The sequence below is a fragment of the Pseudopipra pipra genome, chromosome 21 (assembly GCF_036250125.1).
Source record: "Pseudopipra pipra isolate bDixPip1 chromosome 21, bDixPip1.hap1, whole genome shotgun sequence".
In the NCBI taxonomy this organism is placed as follows: domain Eukaryota; kingdom Metazoa; phylum Chordata; class Aves; order Passeriformes; family Pipridae; genus Pseudopipra; species Pseudopipra pipra.
Genome location: NC_087569.1, coordinates 9,020,757 through 9,048,638, shown reverse-complemented (window position 1 = coordinate 9,048,638; position 27,882 = coordinate 9,020,757). Strand labels below are relative to the sequence as shown.

General features: G+C 41.5%; 1 protein-coding gene across 7 annotated transcripts in view; it reads right to left on the bottom strand.

The window, feature by feature from the left end:
* The window catches only part of BRIP1 (BRCA1 interacting helicase 1), a 96,330-nt gene extending 68,750 nt beyond the window's left edge, over positions 1-27,580 (bottom strand). The window contains exons 1-15 of one of the 7 annotated variants that reach the window (XM_064678021.1): positions 27,380-27,580; positions 26,956-27,058; positions 26,029-26,157; positions 25,273-25,384; positions 24,615-24,830; positions 24,218-24,345; positions 23,251-23,388; positions 17,207-17,500; positions 16,540-16,761; positions 16,059-16,258; positions 13,062-13,194; positions 12,373-12,524; positions 11,673-11,844; positions 11,437-11,574; positions 10,951-11,112 (exon numbers count right to left, since the gene is read on the bottom strand). In XM_064678021.1, the coding sequence (XP_064534091.1) occupies positions 10,951-11,112; positions 11,437-11,574; positions 11,673-11,844; positions 12,373-12,524; positions 13,062-13,194; positions 16,059-16,258; positions 16,540-16,761; positions 17,207-17,500; positions 23,251-23,388; positions 24,218-24,345; positions 24,615-24,830; positions 25,273-25,384; positions 26,029-26,121 (2,160 nt within the window). In that variant the 5' untranslated portion in view covers positions 26,122-26,157; positions 26,956-27,058; positions 27,380-27,580. The remainder of the gene's footprint in view (positions 1-10,950; positions 11,113-11,436; positions 11,575-11,672; positions 11,845-12,372; positions 12,525-13,061; positions 13,195-16,058; positions 16,259-16,539; positions 16,762-17,206; positions 17,501-23,250; positions 23,389-24,217; positions 24,346-24,614; positions 24,831-25,272; positions 25,385-26,028; positions 26,158-26,955; positions 27,059-27,379) is intronic. The other 6 variants (XM_064678019.1, XM_064678023.1, XM_064678024.1 and 3 more) reach the window with 6 other exon arrangements.
* Between the last annotated feature and the right edge of the window lie 302 nt (positions 27,581-27,882).

The window sequence follows — 27,882 nt, the reverse complement described above, 5'->3', positions numbered from 1 at the left end:
CAGACATTTGCACTGCTCTGGGCTGGGACTACCCAGCCAAGAATAACTGAGGCCCTTGAATTATTTAAGCCCTTGTTCTCACTCAATTAGATTTTCATGAAAGGTTAAGCAATGGACTGATTCACAGCCCCTCCTCATGTTTGTGGGAGGGATCCAACACAAGAAAAGGAGGTATTTAAAATTCACTCATTTGAATGACTAAGCTGATGCAAAATACTCGTGTATCTGTTCAGCAAAAAAAGGAGTATTTTAAGTTTTAAATTCCATTTCTAATTCGAACACATTCCATCGAAAGAGAACATGAAAATATCTGTTCCAAAACAGTTCATTTTTGAAGCCAAATTAACTTTCAAAATAAAGCATTAAATTCCCACTGTTAATGGGAAACTGGAGAGGAATATCAAGTGTCCATATAAATACCCACTCACAGGTAAGCTTTTCTTTATGTGCCAAAAGTAAACTGATTTAATGCAGCATTTTAATGGCAAAAGGCCACACAGAGATGTTATTCTTATCAAGGGGAGGCTACACCTGTTTTGTACTGCACATTTCCCAACTATTTATTATCAGTGTTCTGACCCAGCCTGGTTTCCAGAGCACCAACTCTGGGGGAATTTCTGCCTGATTTCCTTTCCCAAAGTGTCCCAGAGCCTCTGGAATGAAATGCTCCATAAGAGTAAAACAGAAAATAGTGAAGAAAAAATAAATAATTCAACATTTTTGCTGTAAATTGTAAATGTAGTAATTAAAGAACACAGGGAACATAATACCTTTAGGGAGTTGGAGTCCTGTGTTTAAGGAATATGAAGACCAGGCAATACAGAGAGGAATTTTAATGTGGAAAGAACACAGAAAAGGCCTGAAATAAAAGGAGATCTTGTGGAGGAATGAGCCCAAAATGTATGTTCAGGTCAGTCCAACTTCCAGGGGAAAACACACATCCCTCATGTTTTCCAGCCCTTATCAACTGATGAGGAAGATTTTCTAATGAGTATTTAACTGTTAACTCTTACCATCATCTACAGCAAAAATCTAAGCAAGTGCAGAAAATAAAAGCCAAATCAGCTAAAAGGAGAGTGATTTTAAAAACCTGAACTTGCCCAGTCCTGATTCCAAAATTAAAAAAAAAATATAAAATTGCTGAGGTTGGAGAATGCTCAGTAGGTTCTTCTCTTCCCTAAGAAAATTCACATTTTATTGGAAAGCCTTCAACTATCCAGAGATGGAGCTGCGAAGGGACCTCATGTCACACCTTTATCTGATATTTTCCATTTACAGAGCTATGAGGAAAGGTCTCAGAGCCTTTTCCTTGTAGAGTAGTGACTGAGATTCCCAATGGAGGGCAGCTTTTTCCCAGGAGATGTGTTGAGGACACTCCACAGGACAGATCACCTGTTAGGAAAAGGAAAAGGCTCTGAGATCTTTCTTCAGAACTTTTTTTTTTAATTTTGGAATCAGGACTGGGCAAGTTCAGGTTTTTAAAATCACTCTCCTTTAGCTAATTTGGCTTTTATTTTCACCACTCCATGTGCTCTTCCAAGAGACTGTTCCCTCAGGTTTCAGCCATCATTTCTTCTCACCAGAAAATGAGTCAGAACAATAAAACTTTCAGTGTGATTTGCAAGAACTTGTGTGGCAAAAGTGTTTTTTTAAGTCAATGTCATAGTTTGAAATTGCCCCCCCAAGAAGCACTGTGCTGATTTTCTCCTGGAAAATTCTAACCAAACAGGAAATAAAAGCAAATATTTAGGACTGAGCAGGGTGTTAAGATGCCACAGCATATCTCACATTTGGATTGTCTCTGATTTCCCACATATGCTGGGAAATGCAGGTGAAATCTGTGTTAGCCCACACAGTGAGGGGGAAATAAAAAAAAAGAAGGAAAAAAAAAAATAGATAAAGCTGCTGTGCAACTCCATAATTAAACTAAACCCTGAACATGGTGAAAAAACCCTGTCTTATGAACAAGGCTCTGATCACCATGTGCACACTGCAGCCCAATCAAAGGTGAATAATTCATCCTCATTTTCCAAGGCACAGTTTATGCATCACTCCACTCGGGGCCAGCACAGGGGAGTTCTCTGGTGGGATTTTTCTGCAGGGACACCGACAAAGTGAAGCACTGAACTGTGCTCCTGTGCCACCAACCAACACTGCAGCCCACGGGAGGTCTCTGTGGTACCAACACCCCATCAATTTTTCAGGAAGCCCCTTTAAATAATGGAGGATGTGAACGGCGACAACAGTAATGAAAAATGAAATGTTTTGCACGCCAAAGGCTCCACAATAACACGGGGAATATGTTGCTCCTGCAGTTAAAGAAGCTGCTTTTTTTTAAATAGAAATCTTTGCCCAAAAAACTCAATATGTTTTCCCCCCACCCAACCTGAAGAGGCCTTTGAAGTGTTTGCAGCTGTTTAGGAAGAATCTGGTTCAAAACAGGGTTTCTTTGTGGTTTTAAAATTAACCAAGACAAGAGGTTTGTGTGTTCCAGGAGCTGCTTGTACATCCACCCTGGGCTATCATTACACCTCCTCATCCCAGGGAGAGAGCAATCCTTCATGCCAGGAAAAGCTCTCCAGAAAAAAATTCCTTTTCAAAGGGTTGTTCAGATCCTGGCCTGGAATAAAAGCCCAAATGATGAAGTGTCCCTGAAGGAAGCAGCATCTCACTGCTGCCCTTCATGGGCTAAAAGTCAAGTTCACTCATCTTTGGCCTCTTTTTTCCAGAAAAAAATCCAAGGTGGTGTTAGTGGCACGTCAGCAGTGAAGCAGCACCTGGGAAAAGTGATCCAAAGGGATTCCAGTGGAATCCTGGGCACGAGGCCAAACTCATCCATGATGCTCCCCCAGCAAATGGGGTCAGGGCAGGGGCCTGTCCTGGGGAACCAACTCCAGAGGGGAAAGGAACAGCTCTGGGCTTTCACTCTTCTCTTAACACCACCAGAACTAACTCTGAACTTGGGTTACTTGGACCATTTCTTTCCTCAACAGTAAATCCCTCCTATACTTTCACCATGTCTTAGACAATACAAAATAAATAAATAAATAACCCAGTCATATGTAAATAAATAACCCAGCATTTCATCAAAGTAGACAATAACTCTCTCCTTCCCTTCTATCCCCCTAAAATAAAATGTAGGAAAAGATAAGAACAGGCTTTTCAGCCTATCTCAACCTGAGGAAAATAATTTCTCACCTCACAATCAAAAATAGGAGGAAAAACCTGAAAACAAAATTTTCAATGTAACACAGTGCAAGTTAATTGTTTCAAAGCATTTTTGCTAAAAAGAATCCATTCCTGAGCTGTGAACTGAATCCAAATGCCAGGAATACTCTAAAGAGTACACTGTCTCACTAATTAAGTGGTCTCACCAAGAAGCTTGGTTACCCAGTTAGAACTAAACCAGGATTTTCTAAGTTGGTTACTGACTTCCCAAGGAAAAAGAACTTCCCTGAATTTAAATCAGCCCAAGTATTCCTTTCAATGCATTTAACATTCAGATTCTTGTGTATGCTGTTGCATTGCTGATGCAGAACATGTTCCCTAAATATACCCTTTCAAGTATATTTTATCTCATATATGGTGTTTTTCACACCTGAAGAAGTCACATCCCCACCACATCAGCAGTGACCCTCTCAGACACGCCAAAGGGACCAGGAACTCTGCAGGTTGCAACAGTTCAGAACAACATTAATGTCAAAAAAACCTGGGCAAGACACACTTTCTTCTTAAAAATAATGTTGCTTATGGATGTGGTTCCCAATTCACAACTGTTGTTTCCCATCCTTTCTTAGCCTGTCATTCAAAGCTCTGAGGAAAAAGACATGTTGGCTGTAATTGTTATTTACTCTTTGGACTCCATCGCTCAGAGTGCAAAACCTCTTGACTGTGAAAACTCATTTTCAATGCAGTTCCTACTTAAATGGGAGGGAAAATATGCAAGCAGAAAGTGTTAATTACAAGGGAAATGGGAGCATGTGTTAACCAGACACAACAATTCAGCTCGCAGCACTTTGACAAGGCAGAGCTCAAGAAGTGAGAAACAATAATAGATTTTTTTGTTTCTTTTCCTGATGCTGTAAGCTCAGGGTATTTAAACCAACAGCCCAATAAAATATTAAACTGCACAGCTCTCAGGGTGTGAAACTCACAGGCCAAACACTCATCTCCCGATGTGGCATCTAATTTTTTCAGACATAATATCCAATAATCCGCCACCGACTGTCGCTCCGGGTTGTGCTTCACCTGCTGTGCAGCACCCCAGAAATGGCTGCTCCGTGTAAAAAGCAAGTGCCACAGGGCACCTGAATAATTGCACAGCCCTTGCTGGTCACCACAGCAGTTCAGCAAGGCAGGGAGAGGGGGTTTGTTCCTTCTGGGCAGTCAGGAATTGGAAAGGATGATGTGGGACCCAACCCACACCTGGAAATGCCCCCGGAGCCAACAGGGCTGAGGTTGAACACGGAACCCCCCCAGCCAGGGGGTACTCCAGGATTACCCAGTGAGGAAGAGGTGCCTGTGGGCAGCAAACAGCCCCACTCCCACTGCTGGGGGGGCTCCACAGCACGACAAGTCACAGCAGTTCATTCCTTTCATGTCACCTCACCCCGATTTCCACTCACCCAGAATATCCACCTGAGTGCCTCTCTGGGTTGTTTGGTTAATATGCAGTGAGACACACTCAGGGAGGCTGCAATCTCACACCAACAGCTTCAGAGCAGCCAAATATTTCAGAAAAAGATCACCATTTTCAAACAAGCATCCTCGTTCTCCTATTAAGGTCAACCCCTGGAAAACACGTTTAAAAAAACCACAGTAATGTTTCATCCCTGAGACTGAAAGAAAGAAGGGATGCTCAGGCTCCCTGCCTTGAGTGTGCAATATCATCCCTTCCCCTGAGCTGTCTGACACTTCCCTGACCTCCTGAGGAGCCACCTCAGTTCACAAGGCCACCTAGAACTAACCAGAAAAAAAAACGAGGAAAAGAAGCAATAAAATCCTTTCCTTTGTTCAGATGGGAATCAGCTGACACGGAATTCAGAGTAGCACAAGAAGGATCACAGGGAAAGGATCACAGAGAACCTGGTCATTCTCCTGGACCATCTCCTTTACCTTCTCTAGGCATATCTGAGGTTTGATTGCCTCTGATTTCCCAGAAATCAGGGAAATCACTCCCTAAATGGTGCATATATCCAGGATCCTGTCACACCACTGCAGGAAGAAAACACACTGTGCAGCTGTTCAGATTGTCAGTTATGAGCCCCCAAAGATCAGATTTGACCTTTGATGCAGCCCAACATTTCCTTGGCCTGCTGTTGGTAACCACCAAAAAACCCCCAAACCCAGATAACTCAAGGTCAAAAACTTGTAAGTGAAAACATTCTAATAAATCAATATAAAAGTTCAGGAGAACTTCCACTCCTTTGGAGCACAACCCAGCATTATTGGCCATGTGTCTGCTGTAGCCTCTGTAATTCCACAAAAAATGATCCTGTCAGGGTGTGAACTGCCAGAAGTCTAGGTTGGCAGAGTGATTTGATTGAGGACATAAAAGATAAATATTATATACCTGGTTATAGAAAAATTCTTATTCTAATTATTTTTGTACAAACTTCATTATTCCTTCTGCTACTGTTGTTCCCTATTTAAACCAATTTTACCAAAATAGTCTTCAGTGTCCAAAGCAAAGAAAAAAAAAGAGTCCTGATGGAATGGTTAAAATCTTCCCTCACACAGTGATTTTTACAGACATGCCCAAGTCAGTGGGAAAAACTGAAAGTGGAGACTTCAGAAATCACATCAAGATTTACAGGAGCTATTGGAGCTCTCAGCATCTGAGATAATGTACATCAAGCCTGAAAATTGTTCTTTTGGATGAATTTGAGCCTCAGTACTGGACAGTTTATATGACAGACATTTAAATGATGGGAAAATAGAGAATTAAACTGAAAGTAGATACTGTATATGATTAATGGGAGGAAAAAAACCCCACAAACCCATAAAACAAAGAAGGTGAGATAAAGTTCAGAGAGAAAACTACCAGTGCAGAGTAGGAGTGAAAAACAAGCAATGGACAAGTAAAACAAAATTCTATCCATGTTTATTAGGCACAAATGCTGAAATGAATAATTTTTGAGCCATCTGAATTCCTGTCTCATCAGACAGAAATCACTTCACCAAGGTTTTCAGCAGAGTGAGGCAAAAGGCCCAGCTCCAGAACCTGGCAAGGAGCCTTTTCCTTCCAAAGGAAAGTCAAACACCCCAAAGGGTCACCCCAGGGTCAGGAGCCCCTCTGAGCCCTTCTCAGCCCCCAGAACAACTCCAGGGCCTGCCAGGGGCACTGCCCAGCCCGTGGGGCCAGGACACAGCCCAGGGTGCTCCTCCCAGATTCCTCAGTTCCCCTCCATCCTCTGCTCTCCTTGCCCTGGGAGGCTCTTGCCCAGAGTTTGAGGGAACAGGGATGACAGGATTGCAGCCTCTAAAGCCCTCTCCTGGTTTTAGGGTTTCTTTCCTGCTGTCCCAGCCCTGCTGCAGCTGTTTGGCTCATAGAAACAAGGCAGGGAAAGCCTTTCCCTTGGGAGCAGGCAGCAAGTGCTGGGCAGAAAGTGAGGAGCATTATTAATTCACAATTATTTCATAACTCCCCCCTGATGTGCCAAACCTGCTCAAAGGCCTCCTCTCTTTTCATCCCAGTGAGTGGGATGTTGGGTACCAGCTGTGGGCAGAGCAACTAAAACTGTGTGACACACAAACATTCCTGTTCCCTGCATCATTTTAAGGCTGTAACAGTGTCAGTCACATTCTCTACCACGAAAATGATGCACAAAGTTGATGTTTATGTGACTTTAAAGAACAAATCTCTGTTGTAAACCACACTTGGTGTGAACAGATCCCTACAGCCTGCAAATATTTACACACAGGAGTAAATCTCCTCCTTGAAGTGTTTCTATAGGATTATCAAAGAGAACATGACCTTGATAAAGCATTTCTGCTGCATATAATACACAGATACACCTAACAGGAAAAAAAAAAACAATCTTATGGAATTTACTAGATAATTCCTCTCATAAGCTCTAAAATCAGTGTGACTAAACCATCTGTGGTGCAAACAACTGTTTTCCTATTTAATTTCCAATTCCCTTTTAACTGCACAACCCTAATGGCTCCCAATTTTTTCCTCCATACACATTACAAGCAAAAAGACACTGTGGAATGCTTATCTCTTATCTGGATATTGTCATTTTACTGTCTCAAACTTCTAAAAACAAGCTTTTGGCCAGGGAGGAAATCAGTCAGCATCAGACCTAGTGGGGAAACCCTGCACTTGCTCAATGTCTGTGGCTTTACATAGTTCCAGATGTTCAGAACATTAATAATGCACTAACTCAAAACCTCTTTTTGAAACTTTAGAATGTGCAAATTGCATTAAAACCTCTTTGCCCTCATTAATGGCATTGTTACAATCCCAGTCCTCTGGAAAATGTTTTTTGGCATTTGTTTAACTTTGTGATATTGCCATTTACTCATTTTAACAGCCAGTGCTTGAATCTTAATGCTTTTAATAGGCCTGGCTAAACAGACTACCATCTTTTGGAAATTTATTGAAGTAATTTATTAAATAAGTAAAAGTTGTTTTGTTTTATCGATGGTAGAAAAAAAATGGGTCATTTAACTTATTTACAAATCTGTGTTTCGGGCAAGTTTTAGAAATTCAACTGTTCTGTTGGATTTTCAGTGTTCAGTTCATTCTGGGTGAAAAGAAATCATTTCTCCCAATCTCACATCTCAGCAAGAAAAGGGTCTGTCCCAACAAAGAAGAGCAAGTGACAAAAGCTACTTTATATCACTATAAACTTACCCCAAAATTCTCAAGGGAAACAGCCAGTGCAGTGCAGCATTAATTAATGACATGCTGATTGTGCCACCTTCCAAACTCACACAGTCCATGGCAATGCCAATTTATGATCATCAAATAGTTTGGGCAGGAAGGGACCTTTAACTGTGACCCAGTTCAACCCCCCTGCAACGAGCTTGGGTTCTCAAGCAAAAGAATTCTTATCAATTCATAAATTTTCCTGATGAAAACAGTCACTCAAACCCACTATTTAAAAACATTTTGCTTCCAAGTTATGACTCCTCAATTAGCAGCTACAAATTAACCAACAATAATCCCTCAGAGGAGAACAGAACAGACCAGCCCTGCCAGCATTAACATCCCTGTCCAAAGCTTATTTGGTACAACAAAAAAAGCTCCTAAGAAAGGTCAGTTAATTCATCATGATGGATTATCACTAAATTTATAAGCATTAGCATTTTTCTCCTCTCTGGATCCCTTGACTTTGATATGACACATATTGAATGGATCATCTAAGATGCAGCACCAGGCAAGATATATCTTAATGCAGACAGGTTGGCAACATGAGCCCTAATGGGCCTTATCTTAATCTTGTTTAAAAGCATCTTAGATTTCTGGGTAATCTTTTCACCTTCTGATATTCTCTTTTATAGAGTGTTTTTGCTGGAGTTGCTACTGATTTGCACATAAATGCATTTTTGTTGCATAGTGTCACCAGTTTTCAGAGCCCTAAAAGTGATTCAGGTTTGCAATTTAGTAACTGTTAAGATTAAGCTTATTTTTTAAAAAAAGTCAACGTGCCAGAAGTCCAAAAATGACAATAAAAATTTGTATGTTGTTTGTACATCATCCCATTCATGGCCCATGGCACATCCCAGCTGCCCAGAACAAACCCCTCTCAAATGTGGGAATGTACAGGTGATGTGTTGTCTTCCCACCCAGGTATTTTCCTCCATTGCATTATTAACTCCAGATATTTGCCATAGAGATATTTTAAACACTCTTCAATTAAAAATATGTTTCTTCAAATACCTGACTAAGATAAAGGGAAATTTCTCCACTGTTGCTTTTTTTTTTGCCTGCAGATTGCAAACTGAAATTCAAACTCCATCAGATCACCTGCATAGATGCTACTCAAAATTCAGAGATCTGTCCTCAGCCTTCCAGACATATAAAAATACTTTATTTTTCACTTATTCCAAAGTTGAAACTTCAATTCATAAAACAGGTTGAGGCCTTAGAAAATCTGCCTAACTCATAATAGTGAGATCCGTGACCATGTGTATTAATCAGATCTTGACAGCCTTGAAAAATTCCTTTAAAAGCTGCAGTTTTTTAAGGAGAGGCAGCAATTGCCTAAGAAAATCTCTGAAAAACAGTCTGGAAATGCAGATATTCTGCTATGATGAAAGAAAAATATCTTGTTTTCCCCGTACTAATATGCTTACATTAGTCTGTGTTCTCAACATATTAATCTCAGACCTACAGGCAACCCAATCCAGAATAAAAGTAGTAGAAAGAAAAAGGGCATCCATAGAAAAATATTGGCAATGTGATTTTAAAAGATCATCCTTCAATTGTCTGCAATTTATATTTATCAATACTTTGGCTGGGCTGAGGGAAGTGTTCCCACAAAGAACAAAACACTCGGCGTGGAGCTGAGTGACCTTTCAGGGAGACAGGGAGGGGGGAAGGGTTCCAGAGTTGCCCAGCAATCCCTTTCCTCCTTTTTTAAATGTCATTACAAAGTCTCTCTAGACTTGCAATGCACATTATTAATCTCACAGAAATATTTGGTGGGTCTGTAAGATCAGCTCTGAGTTCTGTCCAACGTGACACCCTCCCCAAGGAAACACTGAGAACTGAAACGTGCTCCAGTTCAATCCTCAAATCAACTGGAGGTGAAATTTCCCGTCAGATCATTCCCTTTGCATGTGAGGGTGTGGGTTTGTGAGGTACTAAATAAATGTACAGTCACTAACCTGCTTTTTTCAGTGGCTCCCATTACCTGGTCTGATGTGGTCACCTAATGGCTGCTGCCAGGAACTGCACTGAAACAGTTCTAGAGACACAGAGCCAAGAAATCGCTCTCCTTTTGCAGCCCCATCAGTTAAACAGTACAACATCAAGGGTTTGTACACAAGAATAAACAGTTTTTATTTCATTTTGTGAAATATTCTCTGTTAAGGAATTTTAGAAATGAGGGAAAAGGTCTGAAACCTCTGTTTTCACTACACTGGGCATTTACGATCATTAAGTAGGATTTTTTTGAGGGTTTTCTTTTTTCTTTTTTTGTTTGCTGAGATGATTTTTTAAAATCACAAATGATTCTTTAAAATTTAGGAAGTGAGACCCTTGCAAGCATTACAAGAAAAACGAGTATGAATTACAGAATTGTACTGCAGGTTTATATTCCTGTTCCTGCCCGTAAATAAGAGCAGGACCTAATAGAGAAGAAAGCAGAACTACTGGGAGGTACAGATTAACCATAATTAGATATCTGTTGTCAGTGAAATTAGATCTTGCATAGTCTGAAATGAAGAAATTCAATTCCTTTCAGCCACTGCCAGTGAGGAATTCCCCTGACCCAAGAAAAATGGACTCCCATCTCCAATGCAGTGACATGGAAGAAGAACCAAGGGGAGAAGAAATGAACTGGATGAATCCTGCACTCCAACAGCACAGAAAGGACATGCAAAGGCATCCTTGGCTCCTGAGTTACACACATGCAGCTCCCTTTCATGATATGTGCTTACATGGAGGAGAATATTACTTTTTTAATAAATAATTCCAAAACCTTCAAAGAAACAATATAAGAAAAAAAATGCAGATCGGTCTGGCTTTTTTTTCTTTTTTGGTAAAATTAATCAAAACAATTGCAGTCATTACTAAGACACAGATAACTCATGAAAACAAACACGAACACGTTTTTTTTGAATGCCAGGAGATAGGATACCCAAGAAATAACAATATAATCACTCTGTGTTATTGCAGTACATTTATTTTATAAATATTTTTACGTGTGCTGATGCATGAAGGAAAAGTACGGTTTTGAGTAAGGGTAGGAAGAGCATGGATTAGGATTTCCTTACCTTATAAGATGGCAAAAAGCAGAGAATTCCTTGGCCAACTGTCTGACACACTGACAGCAGCAGTGCCCCCACCTCGTCCTGGAACTCGAAGGTCTCCGTGTGCTGGAAGGTGGCACAGAGCTTGCGGCCGCTGGGGCCCGTGCCCACTGTGCCCACCCACACCTGGGGAGGGCACGTGGAGAGGGTTAATGCTCAGCTGTGCAGCACAAACTGTACCAACTTACAGCAGGTTCCACCATAAGTTGTAAGTGTGAAGGAATTATTGAGATAGTTCTGAAGAGATTCACTCCAGCGCTTTGATAACTGCTAAGATGGTGTTCCCAATATATATATCAATAGAGCTTTTCCAGGGAAATGTGTGTCTAAATCCAAGGACAGCCTGTTCTGTACATTTCTTTTAAATTACAGAATGGGTTTGTCACCATTTTGCATTGCAAGTTGCTGTTTCTTGTAGCATGGGCAGCACTGGGGCTCAGGAGGGCTTACCTGGGAATTCCGGATGACGTGATTGGCCTCCAGCTGGATGGAAAACCTCACACCGAGCTCCGAGGAGAAGGAATCCATGGGAGAGAGAGTTCCAGATGTCAGGACAATTGTTCTAACTTCACTGAGGTCAGAAAAGGCCTAGGTGGGAGAAGAAAACAGAAGGAATCTAGAAAAATCCGTACAATCACTGTAAGCTCTGTGTTTGTTCTCACTCCAGTGAGTCGAGGCCTCCTCACCACAGCAGGGTTTAAGCACCAAAAACTGAGCATGTGGACGAGGGTCTTCTGCCTTGAACTCTTCTTGTGCCTGGGCCGGGCAAAGTAGGAGCTTGTGTCTGAATCCTCAGGGTGGTTTTCACTCGTCCAAGTGTAAGTTTGCTGCAGAGCAACTCTGTAATCGTCTGCAAACCTACACAGAGATGTGGGAGTGTCAGGAAAAACGACCAATGAGTCATCAAATTGTGAGCACTGAGCTCAAAAAAATTAACAGTGTTGTTACAACGCATTTATAATTTAATTATAAATAATTTCAGAAGACAGTGAAACCTTACAATGATTACTAATTTTTAAATAAGGTTTAAATCAGTATTTTTCAGTAACTGCTGGTATTAGTAGTCAAGATATGAAGACAGTCAAATGATAAATGCTACACAGAAAAATATAGCCCATACATATTTCACTTGGCAATAAATCAAGCAAATTTACACCTAACCTTCAAATAAATTTCCTCAATGTTTAATTTATGAAATAAACCCCCAATTTGGTGGTATTTAAATTCTGCCCACTTCAGTAGATTTTTCCAAAGCTTTTCTCCAAATGTTGGCTTTGCTCAGAAGCCAAACACTGTAACTGAGCTGTTCCCAAATGAAAGGGGCAGTTTGGCAAAGCAGCTCAAGGAAAGGCCAGCCCAGAGCTCGGGCTCTGCACTTGCACTGACCTGCTGTTATCTTTGAAGAGACACAGCAGAACCATGAAGAGCCCTTTGAGCACTATTTGTGTGGCAGGGCTCACAATTGGGATCTCAACAAGTTCTTCTCTGCCATGCACAGACATTTTCTCTTCTTTTTCCAGCACAGTCACGAGATGTTTCTGTAAGAGGCAAATTCCACAGTGACAACATTCTAAAATGTCTTCTCAAAAACAAAGTTACAAGAGACAAGACCATCAGCTCACTGCTTTACAAGTTCACCTAAGGTACCCAGAAAGCCAGAGAGAAATTGGGAAAAGGAGGGGGCAAAGAGAAAAGGAACAATGCCTTTCATTTTTAACAATGCTTTTAATGTATCTGGCTTACACAGAAAGCAGGGATTAACTTGAAAATAGGGTAAAAACATTTCAACAGTCAATAAAAATGCAGCTGGATACAACAGCAAAACTACCACTGGCTCAGTGGTTCAATTGAAATAATTGGATGTGATCAATTATATCCTTTAAAACATCGATTGTCCACAAATTCCAGGAGCTCCAGTGGATTACTCCTGGTTTTCATCAGGAATCACTTTCAGACAACTTTTCAGCACTAAAATCAGAGATCTTTTTGTATTTCATTTATGTGCACATCTCAAGATGTTTAACAAAACCAGCATTATGTACTTTGGTACTCATTTATATGGCACACAACATTACCTGTAAAATGGGAAAAGTAATACCAGTTATTCCCATTTGGTGCAAGAAGGTGAGCATTTCTTTGCCACTCCACACCTTACAGGCACTTTCATACCCTCTCTCTACCAGCTGACCAGAGCTCTCCTGCAGCCAGCTGGAAAAGAGGAAAACCACAGAGAACTTCAGCATTGATTTGAGAGACATTTTGCAAGTACAAACCAAACATCAGAAATTGCACCAGACTCCTGTGGTGATGATAAATGTTTTTTTACTGCATCCAAGGAGAGAGATTCTGCTTTTCCTTTATTTCTGCTTTTCACTGTTGAACCAACTTCTACAGTTCCTTCAAGTGAGAAGAACATGTCTCCCTATATGCTCACACTTCATCATCATATAATACCTCTATTACAAAGAAAAAGGATTAAAATATCATTTCCTTGTGATATATCAGGCTAATTTAAGAAATATTTCTGCTGTGCTTTTATAGCCACTCACCATTGCTCTGCTGAACATTAATTTAGCATCCTTATTAATTGCAGGCTTTCCTAGCAAGAACAAATCTTGAGGCACGAAATGGGCGCTTTTAGTATTTACACAGGGAAGGGAAAGTGGGGCAATAAAAAGTGCATGTTTAAACCTACTCACAAGTGTTGGTAACTGGTGCAATTTGAAGATTTGCAGGTATTGGTAACTGGTGCAATTTGAAGATTTGCAGGTATTGGTAACTGCTGCAATTAGGATTAAGCAGAACTATAATTGTATGTACAATGTAAAATGTGACAGGACTTGCTAAAAGCATGATTTAAACATGCAGATCATCTCCTCTGTGGCTAAAATGTTCTGCCTGGCCTCCATCATCCCTGCAGGATGACAAGGCCCTGCCTCTGTCTGGAGAAGCAGCAGGTTCCTGCCTCCCGGGAAATGCCAGCACTGTCTGTTCCATCAGCTCTGAGGAGGCAGCCCAAGGACAGCTGTCACTGCTGCACCAGTTCAAAACATCCACCTGCAAAAGCACTTCATCATTATCAACTAAGGCAGCAAGGCTTAGTGACTGCTTCAGTTCCAGAGCTCCTGCCCTGTCACTGCAATTAGCTGAGCCACGGAACAATTAAAATAAAACTCGCCTTTCGCTGGGTTAATGCAAACAAAACCCCTCCAAATGCTGTCGTAACAATCACTTCTTTGGCTGTAATTTGCTTTATTTTATTAAGGAATGGTGATAATAAACACAGGCAGAACATCACCAGGGTAGGGCCCCATTTCCTCAAATGCAACATCCAAAAGACCTGGAACCGAAACTGGGAAAAGGCCACCACGACGGAAATGAAAGATTTACAATGGATAAAACACTTCAGGAGATGTAAAACTTCTGCTTCCCTGTCATGAACCTCAAACACCAGCACACACTTTTCAAATGGTTATGCTATAAAGGCAAATACAAACCTAACACAACGGCCTTCCTAATGGCAAAACCTCACCAAAAACCCCACCCAAATTCTCAACTGAATTCCATCCAACATGAAGGCATTTACTTGAAATACCTGTTAAATTATTTTTATAGCAAAGCAGGAAGCACAAATAAAATGAGCTTCATTCCCAGAAAGGCATCAATGGTTTTGAAGTGAAAAATCGGTGTATGCACTATTTCCAGGCAAAGATGTAATGGATGTTACAAACACATCTCTGATTCCAGAAAGTGTGTTTGCTGCTTCCCTCACTACCAGCAAATCCCACTGTTGACACAGCATATTCCACTGAACAAAGTCATTTGTCCTGGGAAATGTGCATCTCATCAGCAAAGTTTGCCAGCTCCACTGGTACATCCTCAAATTCCTCCCAGAGGTCACTCCAGCACCCCTGTGGCACTAAGCCCATGTTTAAGTGCTTTCTGGAATGAGGGCCCAGGCTCTTTACAAGTGAAATAAGATTTTTCCTCATTCCCCAAGCATCTGGCAAAGCCATGTCACAGCACAGCAGCATTTTACCCATTACTGGCTATTTACACCCAGCCTCTGCTTTCCAGCAACTGCTTTTCATGCTCTTGGCAGATTTGCCAAGACAATCAACCTTAGTTTTCCTGATAAGGTTAAAAAGCTCGAGGCAATCGAATCTCCAGCCATGCTGTTCTTATCTTCTGCTAAAATGTAACATTTGAAAATCGCCAAGGTAGAGAATTAGCTTCTGCACAACAGAAAAAGTCACTTGGCTCTGTGACACATAAACATCAACTCTCAGAAGGAAGAAAGGATGGGAAAAGGGTGAACTACTTGTGCTGTGCTGCAAAGTCAAGTGCACCAGAGTGATGATGTGACAAGCACTGAATCAGAATTCAATTAGCTACAAAGCCACTTGTATCATCATCCACTTTTTTTGATTCCTCCACTTCACCCAAAAGACTTTGCCCTTGACCTCCTCTTTCTTCCTGGGCTTCTGTCCATTTGCTTTTGTTCCATCCCATCCCATAATTTTCAACTCATGTTCATGCCTCCCCCTTCCAAGCAGCTGTTTCACAGGGAAAACAAAGGGCCCGACTGATAAATTCACTTTCAGCCATGAAGAATTCAACAGATTCCAATCTGATTCCAAGAACAGATTCCAACCAGCTCCAAACACTTCCCGTGCAAGGCTCTGAAAGCATTTTATAAATGTGAACCAATTAATGCTTTGACAAAGTAATGCTGCTATTTGTCAAATAAGCAAACAGAAGCATGTGAAATATAAAAATTTACCCCATGCAAAATATTCATCCTGAACCAGGAGCCCATGAAAGCCCCATAAAGATGAGCACACCACTCAAGAGCAGAACACACTTTTCAAACCAGAATTTTAATGCTCCCATTTAAGTAAGACCAGTAGTTTTCTTAACAGATCAACACCCTCTGGATTCCTGAAGTGAACAGAAATCAGATGACTGCACAGGTTGAAGAACACCACTGTATAAATTACACCAGCAAAAGGAACCTAAATGTAATTTAAAAAGCTATTAATTGATGCAAAGGAATTAAGGAGTTGCCTTACTTTATCAAAGAGCAGCACACAGCTCTCAGGGGCCCGTGATCCTTCTGCCTGATGTTGTTGCTGACCATGAAATCCAGCTCCTCCCGAGCAGCCCTGAGCTGAGCCTCTGTCACCCCGAAGCTCACGGCCTCCCGAGCACAGTCCTCGATGTTATGGGCTTCATCCAAAATCACCACCTGGCCCTTCAGGTTGATGTCCATCTAAAAAAAGAAAATTATTACCTGGTAAAACAGCGAAAGACATGAGGGAGAAACAGCAACTAACAGGGAAAAAAAATGCACATTATCCATCATGGTGCAACAGAAAGTTTTCAGGTTTTGATCCAATTTCCACAACCAAGGGGAAAAAAACCCCCAGGAGTTATTTTGTTGATAATATTTTGGACATAAATAGGATCTCAGCTGACCATCATCAATGAACATTACGTTTCTCATTTCTTTTTAACCTCACTTATTGCAATCTTTGTTACAAATATACTCACACTCTCCCTTATCTGCGGGTCCAGGAGATAATTGTAGGGACAAAACACGATGTCTGCCCCCACCATGAGCTCCCTGGCTGCAAAATAAGCACAGGCCCGAAGCTTCCTGCCCAGGCTCACCAGGTCCTCGATGTCCCAGGCCTGGTACAGCCCATGGGCAGCCTGCAGGGCGTGGTGCTCACTGAGCTTGTGGACACCGTGGTAGTAAGCACAGGACTTGCCCTGCAAGCAAAGACAGTGGGTACAAGAAATCAGGAAACCCAGGGAAGCTCAAATCCCCCAAGTTGTTACATGCATTGGACTATTCCTTGGGAACATTTCTAGCAGCTACTTTTCATGTCAGACAAGAATGAACAGCACATCATGTCAGGCAAATCCATGTTCCTAAAATGCACCTCAGTAAAGGGCACTTTTCTTCTTCATCTATAAACCCAAAGACAATTTAAGTCCTACTGAAACACTAACCTGCCATAAAAACTCATCCTATCATCGTAAGTTTTCCAATATGGCTACAGTGTATCTACATTTTCCAATGATTAATATCTAAACCAAATTATCAGGAGGCATTTAACCAACACAGTAAAAAACATTCCTCATCCAGCTGTTCAACTCCCTTAAATTTGACTGTGTTTAAAGAATGCTCATTTTCTCAAACTGAAGGACTCACATTTTTTCCTTCCAGCAGTTCTACACACATTTCATTCCTGTTGCTCCCACTGTTGGATACCACTGGGTGGATGCAGGTGTAATCCCTGCTGGACAGGATGGTCATGGGGACAGAGGAATAGGCTGTTCTCTTCAGCTCCCTGGTGATCTGGGCTATTTGCTTGTGAGTCCTTGTTCCAAAAAATATTTTGGGAACAGACAAGCCATCTCCATTTTCCTTCTTCTTTGTGTGACTGGGATCCTTAGTGGGTCCTTTTCCAGAAGAGCAGGAACACTCAGTGCAAGGGCCAGAAGGCTGCAAACCAAGATTTAAAAAAAATAAAAAATTAACAAAATCCCACTGGGAGATGAATGTGCTAAATCTGCTTATGGTCTGTTTAGGAAATGCCCTCTGGGATAGCTCAATAGTTCAACAGGTTGGCCTATTAAGCTGCAAAATTAAAGTGTTGTGCCTGAAAATCTTAAAAAAACCCTTCTAGCAATCCCAGCTTTATCATAACCCAATCACAAAGAATTATTAATCCAGTGGAATATTTACACATGTGAATAACACAAACTCCTCACGTTTAAACTGCAGCCAAGGACACTCCTGTGACAGAACAAGTGTCCTGCACCTTCCATGAAGGAAATTTGGGATCAGGCACCCAAATTAAAACACTGAGAACATTTTTCCTCAAAGCAAGCAGTAGAAATCCAGACAGTTCAGGGCAATCAGTTTGCAGACTGTGTCACACACTCTCCATTAGAAACATGTTTGCTGGGCCATTATGCCAAAGGCCATCCAGTAACTAGGAGAATAAAGAAACATGGGGAATAATTCTAAAAAGAACCTAATCCTGTAAAATATCTGTTAGAGGCCATTTTTTTTTCCCTTCCTGAGAAGCACCAACTTTCATAACATGAAATACTGGGACCATCCCCGTGAAGCTGCAATAATTAATGTGAAAGGCCACATGGAAAACCAGGAACTCCTGAGTAACCAGGGCCACGTGAAAACCAGGGAGTTGTTCAAAGTTGTCAGAGAGGTGGTGTTTGCTTTAGTGCAGGTCCCAGCGTGTTGCTGCCTGCTCAGATACAATTTGAAGGGGAGGGAGGGGTATGAGGGATGATCCATTCCAAACAAACCAAGCCCTGCCTGTCTCAGAGCCTCCCCTCCGAGGAGAAGCAGGGTCACGTTACCCTCAGTCCCACTCAGCCTTGTCCACCATTAAATATCACAATGCAGGAGAGAAGGGCTGGAAATGGAACCCCTGGAGCTGCCACTCAGGGGGATAAAAGGTGCACTGATGTGCCAAGGAAACAGGCCCTCAAAGCAGCTAAAGTTACACCCATGCTGGAATTGTTACATTCCCCTCTCAGGTTGCCAGGAACAGCAGGTTTCATTACCCTGTGCTGCCACATTAAATAGCCAGTTCCAAATATCCTGCCTTCTATATTGAATAATTACTTATTCACTGAAAGGATAAAAAGAAGAGTTATGAATGGGGCTCTTGTCACCAGCCAAGCAGGAAACAGCTGACATATGGTATATGTTACATGTGTGCTCACACAGAAAACTCCAGTGCCAATGGGAGCCTGAAATAATAAAAACCACATCAGCACACTAACAATTAATAGAACCCAAGCACTCCCTGGGCAGGGCCTTTAACAACAGGCTTATCTTTTAATTTTTATTCAAGTCAGACGGTGTTTTCAGAGGCAAAAAGAATACACAGGATGCCAAGAGGACACTTTACCACTAATATTTCCCTGCCATTGCTAAGCCTCACCTTCAGTTTGCCAAATAAAAACAACAGAAAAATATTAGGATGAATTAGGCAGCTTTTGCAAAAGTTCTTAGAACAACAGGAAAACGCAGCTTAAATTAATATATACACAAATGGGAACAGAAGGCTCTTCCATGATGGGCTTAAAACACCACATCTATTTCTTTTTTATGAAAAGAATTAAAAGTGTTCTCATGGGTAAGGCTTATAAATTAGGGTATTTTACAGGTGGCCTTAAAAGTTTGGCCTAAAAGGTTTGTAGTTGGTGTAACACTGGCATTAAGAAGCACTTTAGCCATTATTCCAGTACTAAAATGTTACCTTTAACTCTGAAAAACAGTTTTATGTCAAGAAAACCCTCCACAATATTGAGAAAGTTGTAAACTGAGGCTGATTTTATAGTAACCAGAAAGAGTATAAAACTGCCTGCAGTAGTCAGAGCAATTCTGAAAGCCACAGACACCATTAGCCACACACATTAATAAATGAAACCTTTTTAGAAGGTTCTTCGTAATGAAGAGAAACTTCAGGAAAACGGTTAAAACACAGTTTAAAAGCTGAGTTCATGTTCTTTGCATGTTTCTCAAGTGTGCCAATTTGCATTTGAATTCTTAAAATAAGTCTTAAAATTTTGTAAAAGACAAACTATTTTAATTCTGTATTTCTACACAAAGAATTTGCTGTGGATACCACACAGCCAAACTAACGTGGGGTTCCTCTCCCATTCCTGCAGCCCAAGGAAGGAGAACTCTCCACCTGAACAAAGTAACCCCAATTTGGCATTTTCCTTGGCACTGTGGCCTCAAAATACAATTTTTTATTCATACCACAGAGATACTGATTGAACTGTAATAAAATTAGAAAATGTTTCTATTTACCTATGACAAAATTAGGGGGGAAGCTGACTAGAAATAATTCATATTAAGACAAGAGAACTCTACTTTGTAACACCCTCTGGCTTCAGGGCTAAACCTGTTTACAGCTGTTGGCATCTGAAATGGAGATTTTCATTTGGGAGAGAGGAAAAGAAAGATTCTCCTCTCCTTTCTACAGTGGTTAATCAGAAACACTCAGTAACAGATGCTGTCAGAGATCAGATACCAGCCTATATGGACCTTAGGCTAATGCAGCTTGTTTTTACTGCTGTCAGGGGGAGATAAACCAGCCTATCACATCAATATTTATATGGGCAAAACGTGGAAGTCCGATTAAAAAGGGAATAATCGAGTCCCCCGACCTGTCCTGCGTGTAAAATAGAGCCAAACAAACACTGGGGCTGTGATCCCTGAAACACAAAGAGGTAAGAGGAGTTCTTCCTATCTGCATCTCCATTTCCCAGTCACAAAGGCATGTGAATGATGGAGCAGTGAATGCCCCTTGTGTGAAATATGGCACAAGCACGATCTGGGCAGATAGCAGCAGGGACATTAGCAGAGCTTTTCAGCCCTGCTTTGGAAGCTCTCAAAGCCCAGCATTCTGCTGCTGCCACAGCCTCTGGAGCCCAGCACACAAAGCAGCTGTTTATGCTCCCCCAGTCACCAGCAGGTGAACCCGGTTCAATATTTATCACAGGCTTTCACAGATCACTGCTAACCCAGCAAACGTTTTAATTAAGCTGGAACCCGCTTCAAAGAGCTCATTCAAAACGTCAATCAGCAGAAAAGGGATCAGATACGGTGTCAGGTGAGAGCCTGTAATCCAAAGCCACAACTTTCTTCAGCCCATCGTGGTAAATTAGCCCGTTCTGGAGTGCAGACCCTGATTGTACCAGGCTGCCAGTCCCCTGGAATGTGTAACAGAAGTCACTCAAGGCCCATTGTGAAGGTTGTAAGCAATATGTTAAACTGCAAAGGGCTAGCACATTAAGACAGATTCTTTTCACAGTTGTTTTTTGATACCCCAAGTGTTTGTTACACTACTCTCCATTTACTGTTTACTTTCTTTACCTGCTAGCAATGGGGTTTCCTTAGCCCAGCTGCCCCAGTTTCTCAGGCCATTCTGTGACACAAGGAATCAAGAGAGCACCAGCAGGGGATCATTTCCCACTTCAGCTCCCACCAGAACTGCCCTGTCCTGCAGGATTTAACAGCAGGAGGACAGAGATGGGCTCCCAGGCAGCTCAGAACAGCCTTGGATTCTCACCCCCAGGACCTACAGGTGTTCTACTGATGGAGCAACACTGGGCAGCACCTCTGATCCTCTCACAACAACCAGCCCATCTCTTTTGGACTAGAGACAGGACTTGACAAGAAACTAAATTTGCTTGAAGCAGAGGATTAACTACAGTAACACACAGGGTTGCCTCAGTGCTGAAGGAAATACCATTATTACATTATTGTACCATCCCAAACACGCAGTTCATTATGATCAGTGCTGAACACACCCCCCTGTTGCCTTTATTTCATGAGCTACACTAGAAAAGCATTTCTATACCTGACAGCCCAAGCTGTGGGCTCTTCACGTTTTAAACCTCACATATTTACCATCAGTAGTTCTGAGGCACAACTAAGGCCTTTCTGCAACTCTTTCTTGATACCAGCCAAATTCTCAGTGTGCTAAAGGAAAAGTTCATCACAGCAAAATAACACTTGATCCTTTCATTCTTGAAAAGAAACTCGAACAGAAATAAAAACCTTCATTTCTTCTTGGGTTAATTCTTTCTAAAGATGCAGAACAGTTTGAATAGTATCTAATGTATATACTGTCACTGTGCAAAATCATTGTGCAAAAATCACATTACAACACACACAGGTGCAGTTCAACTATTAAAACAAAGAGTTTCCTTAGAAAATGAAGAGTTTTCTTAGTATTTTCTTAGGTATTTTCTTAACAATTAGTTGATCTATATTAAAAGTTTTCAGTTTTCTTCACTGCAAGAAATTTCCACCAGTTTTAAATCGAGTTTTCCAGATACCCACAGCAAAGCACCAAGGGAAATTTTACAATCAAGGAAGGAAGAAAGGTCTTTTTATTTGAAAATCAACAGCACACTCTGCTGGCCTTTGGATTCCTAACTATCAGCTGAAGCTCAGTGGCACAAAGCATTTCCAATCCTACTCAAAAAGTCTTCAGAGCTTTCCAAACCTAACAAAAACTACCTCCCATCAAATGACCTGCAACACAGATTCACTTTTGTTAAGAAAATATTTAGCTCCCAGTGTCTTAAAGTAATACCATAGCTTTTGGCTTCCTTTGTGTTTACAAAGGCATGGAAGACTGGAAACCAGCTCTGGGCTGCACTGATTAAAACAGCAGCTCGTTTAGGACATACAAAGAGCTGCTGGAAGGGGAACTGAAATGCATGTGGAAACTAAACATAATTCCAAACAGGCACAAAACCCCCTGCACTCAGAAGCTGAGTTACCTACAGAGGGGCATTACCATAACCCAACATCAAATACACTGGAAAGGGTGAATGTTCTTTGTCTTTTGGAAGCAGAAAGGAGATTTCTGTGCTGATGAAAGAAACGAAGGTCAGACCTCGTTCCTTTCTTACATTTGTCCCAAACACACAATTTCCTGATTTCATGGTGTGCTCCCATATTTTAATAGCAATAAGAACTATTCTGTCCCAGCCCCTGATGGGCTTTCAGGGGAACTGCATCACTCACAAACCTGGCATCTCACCCTCAGCTCTCCTCTGCCTCACCTTTCTTCTTCTCCTGGTTTTACTTCAACATTTATGTCAAATCAGTGAGATTCAAACAGAAAAATGCCCAGCAGAAAGCTGCAGAAACAGCTGCATATCTGCATCTCAAATTCTTATGTGATACTTCTGCTACAGAAGGTGGTAATAAAAAACCAAAACCAAACCACCACCCCCCCAAAATGTAAATCTACCACAGTAAAACACAGGACTTTTCTTCTTAACCATGTGCAACATTCATTCATTCCTCATTTTTTGTTATAATATATTGTAATGATCAGGTCCAGCTTTCTCCATGCTATTTTTTTTAAAGTCTAAAAGACACACATGTTAATATTAAATACTGCTTTTCACTATATATGCCTCAAAACAACAAAAAAACCCAACAAAACCTACAAATCCTGATTTCACCTAATTTCCACAGTCCCAGTTGCAATTTCTTCCATAATGTCACCAATCTAAGAGAGGCTGGAATATAAAATATAAATTCAAAGCTGCTGTACAACTGCTGTCACACACTGACAGGCTGAATTGCTGGGCCACATTTTGTGCTGTTGGGGAGCCATCAAATATTGTTTTTAATTGCTCTTGAACTCCCCCTCCTGCTGTAAAAGATACTGTTGCAGTACTTACCCTTTGGGGAGAACAAGTAGAGGTTTTCACACTTTTTTCAGAGTGAACAGTGAGCTCTCCATTTTTCCTCTGGTGATAAACTTCTAAAGCATCAACCAACTGGACTCCTCTGGCCAAACAGTGGCGTTTTCTGACCTGCTGGGGAAAAAAAACCAGTGTACAAATGCCCTGGGCAGGAGGATGTGCTCCCTCTGGCAGGGCTTTGGTTCAGCTCTTTGCCACTGAGGCTGTTTTAGTGACACTGTGCACCCATTTTAATGTTTGTTAACAGCTCAACCAAACTGAGCCACACAAAAGTCATTAGGGAAAGCTCTCAAGTTTTAATTACAAAAAAATCTGTAATTATTGCTGAGCTCTTCTGCTTTATTTTCTCACTGTTACAAAACTGAGAGAAATTATAGCACTGTGAAGAAAAAAGCAGAAAACTTCCATAACAAAACCAAAATATAAATTCAAGCCATACTGATGTAAAAACTTAATCAAAAAAGCTCTGCAGCAATGTAAAAGCTGTTTAAGTGCACAAGTCCTCAGCCATGTGATACCAACAGTGACACAGATGAAAACATAACAGGAATATTGCACTCCACACAGAGATACCAACATCTGACAGGCTAGAAACCAGAACTCTGTATTATTTGAATTTCTAACACTCATTTCCAAGAGCACTTTCAACTCTAGAATGTCATACTTTGGCTTAATATCACGGATCAGCTGGGGATGAATATATTTTGGGGATATTACTTGTTTAAATAGGCAGGATATAGTTTAAGACAGGGTATTATGAACATTTAAATGCAACAATGGACTCTTTTGTAATGAGTAACAATAAAAACAAACAGAAACCTGTCAATCTGAACTGTGACATGACTCAATTATTGTCCACACCCTTCTCTGTAGCACTGATTGGTATTTAATAGCTTGGTTTAGCTCCACCTGGATTATTTTACAGCCAATAAACTTTGTTCACCTGCTGCTCTGTTTCTAAAGGACGAATCCTTTTCCTGTCCACTTGAAAATCATCACTCTCACTGTCATGGAGAGATAACTTCTTTTTGGCAGCCAATTTCGAAGCCAGAGTTTCATTTTCCTTACATTCTGTAATTCATCAAAGAAAAAAGGAAGGCATTAAATAAGGGCAGCAATTAAAAACCAGATTTTACTATAAATACACCTGATGTAGGTAACTGTATTGGACATTTCCAGAGCCATTAATCACCACACAGATTTCAGGCAGGGCAGAAATATGTAGTACTCTATTATGAAGACAAAAAACCACCCCTGGCTAGAAAGGAAAAAAACCTGACAACTCAGGCTACAAACTGTATGTCCAGAACAGATTTTTAGCTGCCTGTGCATGAAGTTACCTGTGTTTGGCAGGGGGCTTCCAGGTTTCATGGAAGTTGGTGTTTCACAGTGACTGGAAGGACAAGAAGCCCCAGGATTGACACTTGTTGCAGCCTCGTTGCTCCTGGCCTGGGAATGACAGGTGCAGTGGCACAGGGGGGAGGTCTCTGCCCTCCTGTCCTCCTTCTCTGCCCTCCTGTCCTCCTTCTCCCCGGAGCAGCTGAGCAGGGATTTCTCTGAGGGACAGACACAGGCATCTGGCTCTCATTAAAACCACTCAGGGCTCTCCAGGACAACCAGACTTGCAGAACAGTGCAGGTGAAAGCTCAGGTACCAGTTGTAAACCTGGTGTCTCTGTAAAGCTGCCCAAGTTCCCACCACCCTCTGAAGAACTGCAGGAATCCAAACCTCCTCTCTCCTTCAACTCCATCCACATCACTGCAACCCACAAGGATTTTCCTCCCAAGTTCCAGCAGCCAAATAATTCCCTTATGAGACCTAAATCCCCCTCAGCACTGCTGGCCATCCCTGCTTTGTGCTGCCAGTAAGGTAAGATGTGTAATGGTGGGCAAAGACCTGAACTCCAAGGCTGATCAATTGAATTAAAGGCTGATAGACAGCAGCAACTCATTATTTTGGTATCAAAAATTGTGCAAACAGCCACTGAGACAAACTCACCATGCAGAGACTGCTGCCATGATAATGCAGAGCAAAGTAATGCCAAGCTTTTCCCACTCCCTGTAGGGCTCTCCAGCAAACAGTGCTGCCTGGTATTTAAACCTTTCACAATCTTTAAGGAGAACAACAAGAGCAAAACCAGAATTAAGAGAAAGCAGAGCAGGTGTCTTTAGCTCATCTGAGAAATAACTTCTAAAAATAGGCCAGGACACCTGCTGTCCTGTGACAAGCAGAAAACCAACCCCCACAATCACCTTTAATAATAATAACAACCAAACTGTTTGTCCCACAGAGAAAAAAAAACATTTTGAAATGGTTAAAACTCCTTAAAAATGTTTACAAGTAAGTGCAACAATTCATTTTTAAAAAATCCAAAAAAGTGAAAACTTATTGAAATATTACTCTATTTCATTATTCTGTTTAAGAGACAGATGTTTTATTAAATCATTGCCCCTCAAAGTTATATACATCTTCTCTAATAGCATATCTAGATAAATAACCATATATATTACACAACACACAACTTCTTTCTTAGCATAAATGCTCATAAATCCAAAATGTACCTCAGCATTCCCTAGGCATGCTCCAGATATTGTCCAGCACAGAGAAGAGTCAGTTGTTACAACTGAAATTCTCAAGACACTGGAGGCTCTGAATTTAATATTCCAGTTTTTCTAAGTGCTGGTAGAGAAACTGGAATTCCAAACAGTGGTAAACACTGTTAGTTTAGGAAATGCCAGTGTAAACTGTACTCACAGCATTCATCATAGCCAGCTGGGAGGGGTAAGCCTTGCAGGGGAAGAGGATCTTCACCCCCCCAATGGTGTATTCTGCCCCCTCAGAAGGCATTGCCACTTCTTCCTCCCCTTTACTTCAGGTTTAGAACTTCAATAAAAAAAAAATACTATTAGCAAGTCAATAGTAACAACCAGATAAAGCCTGAAACAATATATAGCAACAAATAAAAACATGGAGAAGCAGTTAATCTGGTAATAGTTCAGGACAACAACAGAACTGAAAGGCAGGAATTCACAGCACACATCAGCAGTTCTGACTTGGTCCTCATCACAAACAAGAACAACCTGCCACCAGCTAGTGAGTAACATCAGCAATTTAAATAAAACCACCATGAACTGCACACACCAGTTCAGATTCCATCAGACACACTGGAGATCGTTGGGATAAAAACTCAAAGCCACAGGGAAAAAGTATTTCAGGATTTTTAGTTACTGAATATCAGCCAGTCTTTCAATTCTGCAGCTCCATCAGCCTGAACTCCAAGACACTGCAAACTCCAAAGACACAAGTGTCAACAGTAGCTTGTACCACCCCTCTTATAACAATGAAAAATAAAACTGGACACCGACTTCAAAAATATTTAAAAACAAACACTTTTCTTCCCCAAATAACACAGTAATTACTCGGGGGGAAATGGGGTGGCAGTCACTTTACTATTTTGTGATTATTACCTTGAATATCTCTCGTTCTGTTTAATAAAAGAAAATTACCCTATCATGCTAAAAAGTTAAAATTAGTAAAAATACTGAAGAGGCACAGATGGCTTTAAAAAAAGACCACGTTTTTTAAACAACACAAGGGGGTTTTTTTCTTATAGGTTTTCAGCCTTGAGTAATAGAGCACATTTAAAGTGACAGATTCCAGGTGATAAATCAACTCACTAACCTGTGTCCTCATCTGACTTTCAATTAAACACACGTATCCAAAACCACCAATATACGGCATGATTCAGCTTCCTCATCGAGATTCTCCACACGAAAACGCAATCCTAAGAAAAGGAGATTGATGACATGAGTTTGCATCCTAGGAAGGGTGGATGGAAGCATCTCCCCACGAAAAGGCTTTTCCCCCACACATTCGGGGGGGGCTCCTCAATGAGGGATAACTCCGAGTTAAGTTTGCCCGTGAGGCGGTGGGAAGCTCGGGGACACCGCAGAGCCCCCTCCGTGGAGTGTCAGCTCGGCCGGGAGCGCTCTGGGCGCGCCGAGGCCGCCTCTGAGCGCAGCCTCGCCACCGCCTCGGCCCCGGACGGAGCGGCTCTGCCTCCTGAGGAAGTGATGCCGCTTCAACCCAGCCCCCAGAGCAGCACCTGGGCGCTGTTTTCCTGTGTGTGCCCAGCCCCGGCCCCGCTCCCCTCACGGTCCCCACCAGCGGCCCCGAAGTCTCCTCAGCGCCCTCCGTCCTTCCCGCCTCTGCCCCAGCCAATCAGCTGACAGGAAAGGGCCGCGCGCCTCCAATCGGCGAGCCGCACACTGCGCTGCTCCCGCCTTCCTCCCCTGAGTGCCGGGAGCCAATCGCAGCGCGCCTTGTTGGCTTCCGGGTTGCGCGCGTTGCTAAGCAACCGCCTGTTTAGTGGGGGAAAACCGTATTGAGAAATAATAACAATGTATTTTATTGTTTATTTTGTATTATAATACATTTTACATTATATTATATATAACTATATATTTTACATTATCTTATATTATATATAATTATATTTTACATCTATTATTATTATTGCTCTTGTATTATTGGCCATTATTATTGGCCCCTATTATTATTATCAGGTTTTATTACTATTGGGTATTATTACCATTATTGTCATTATCC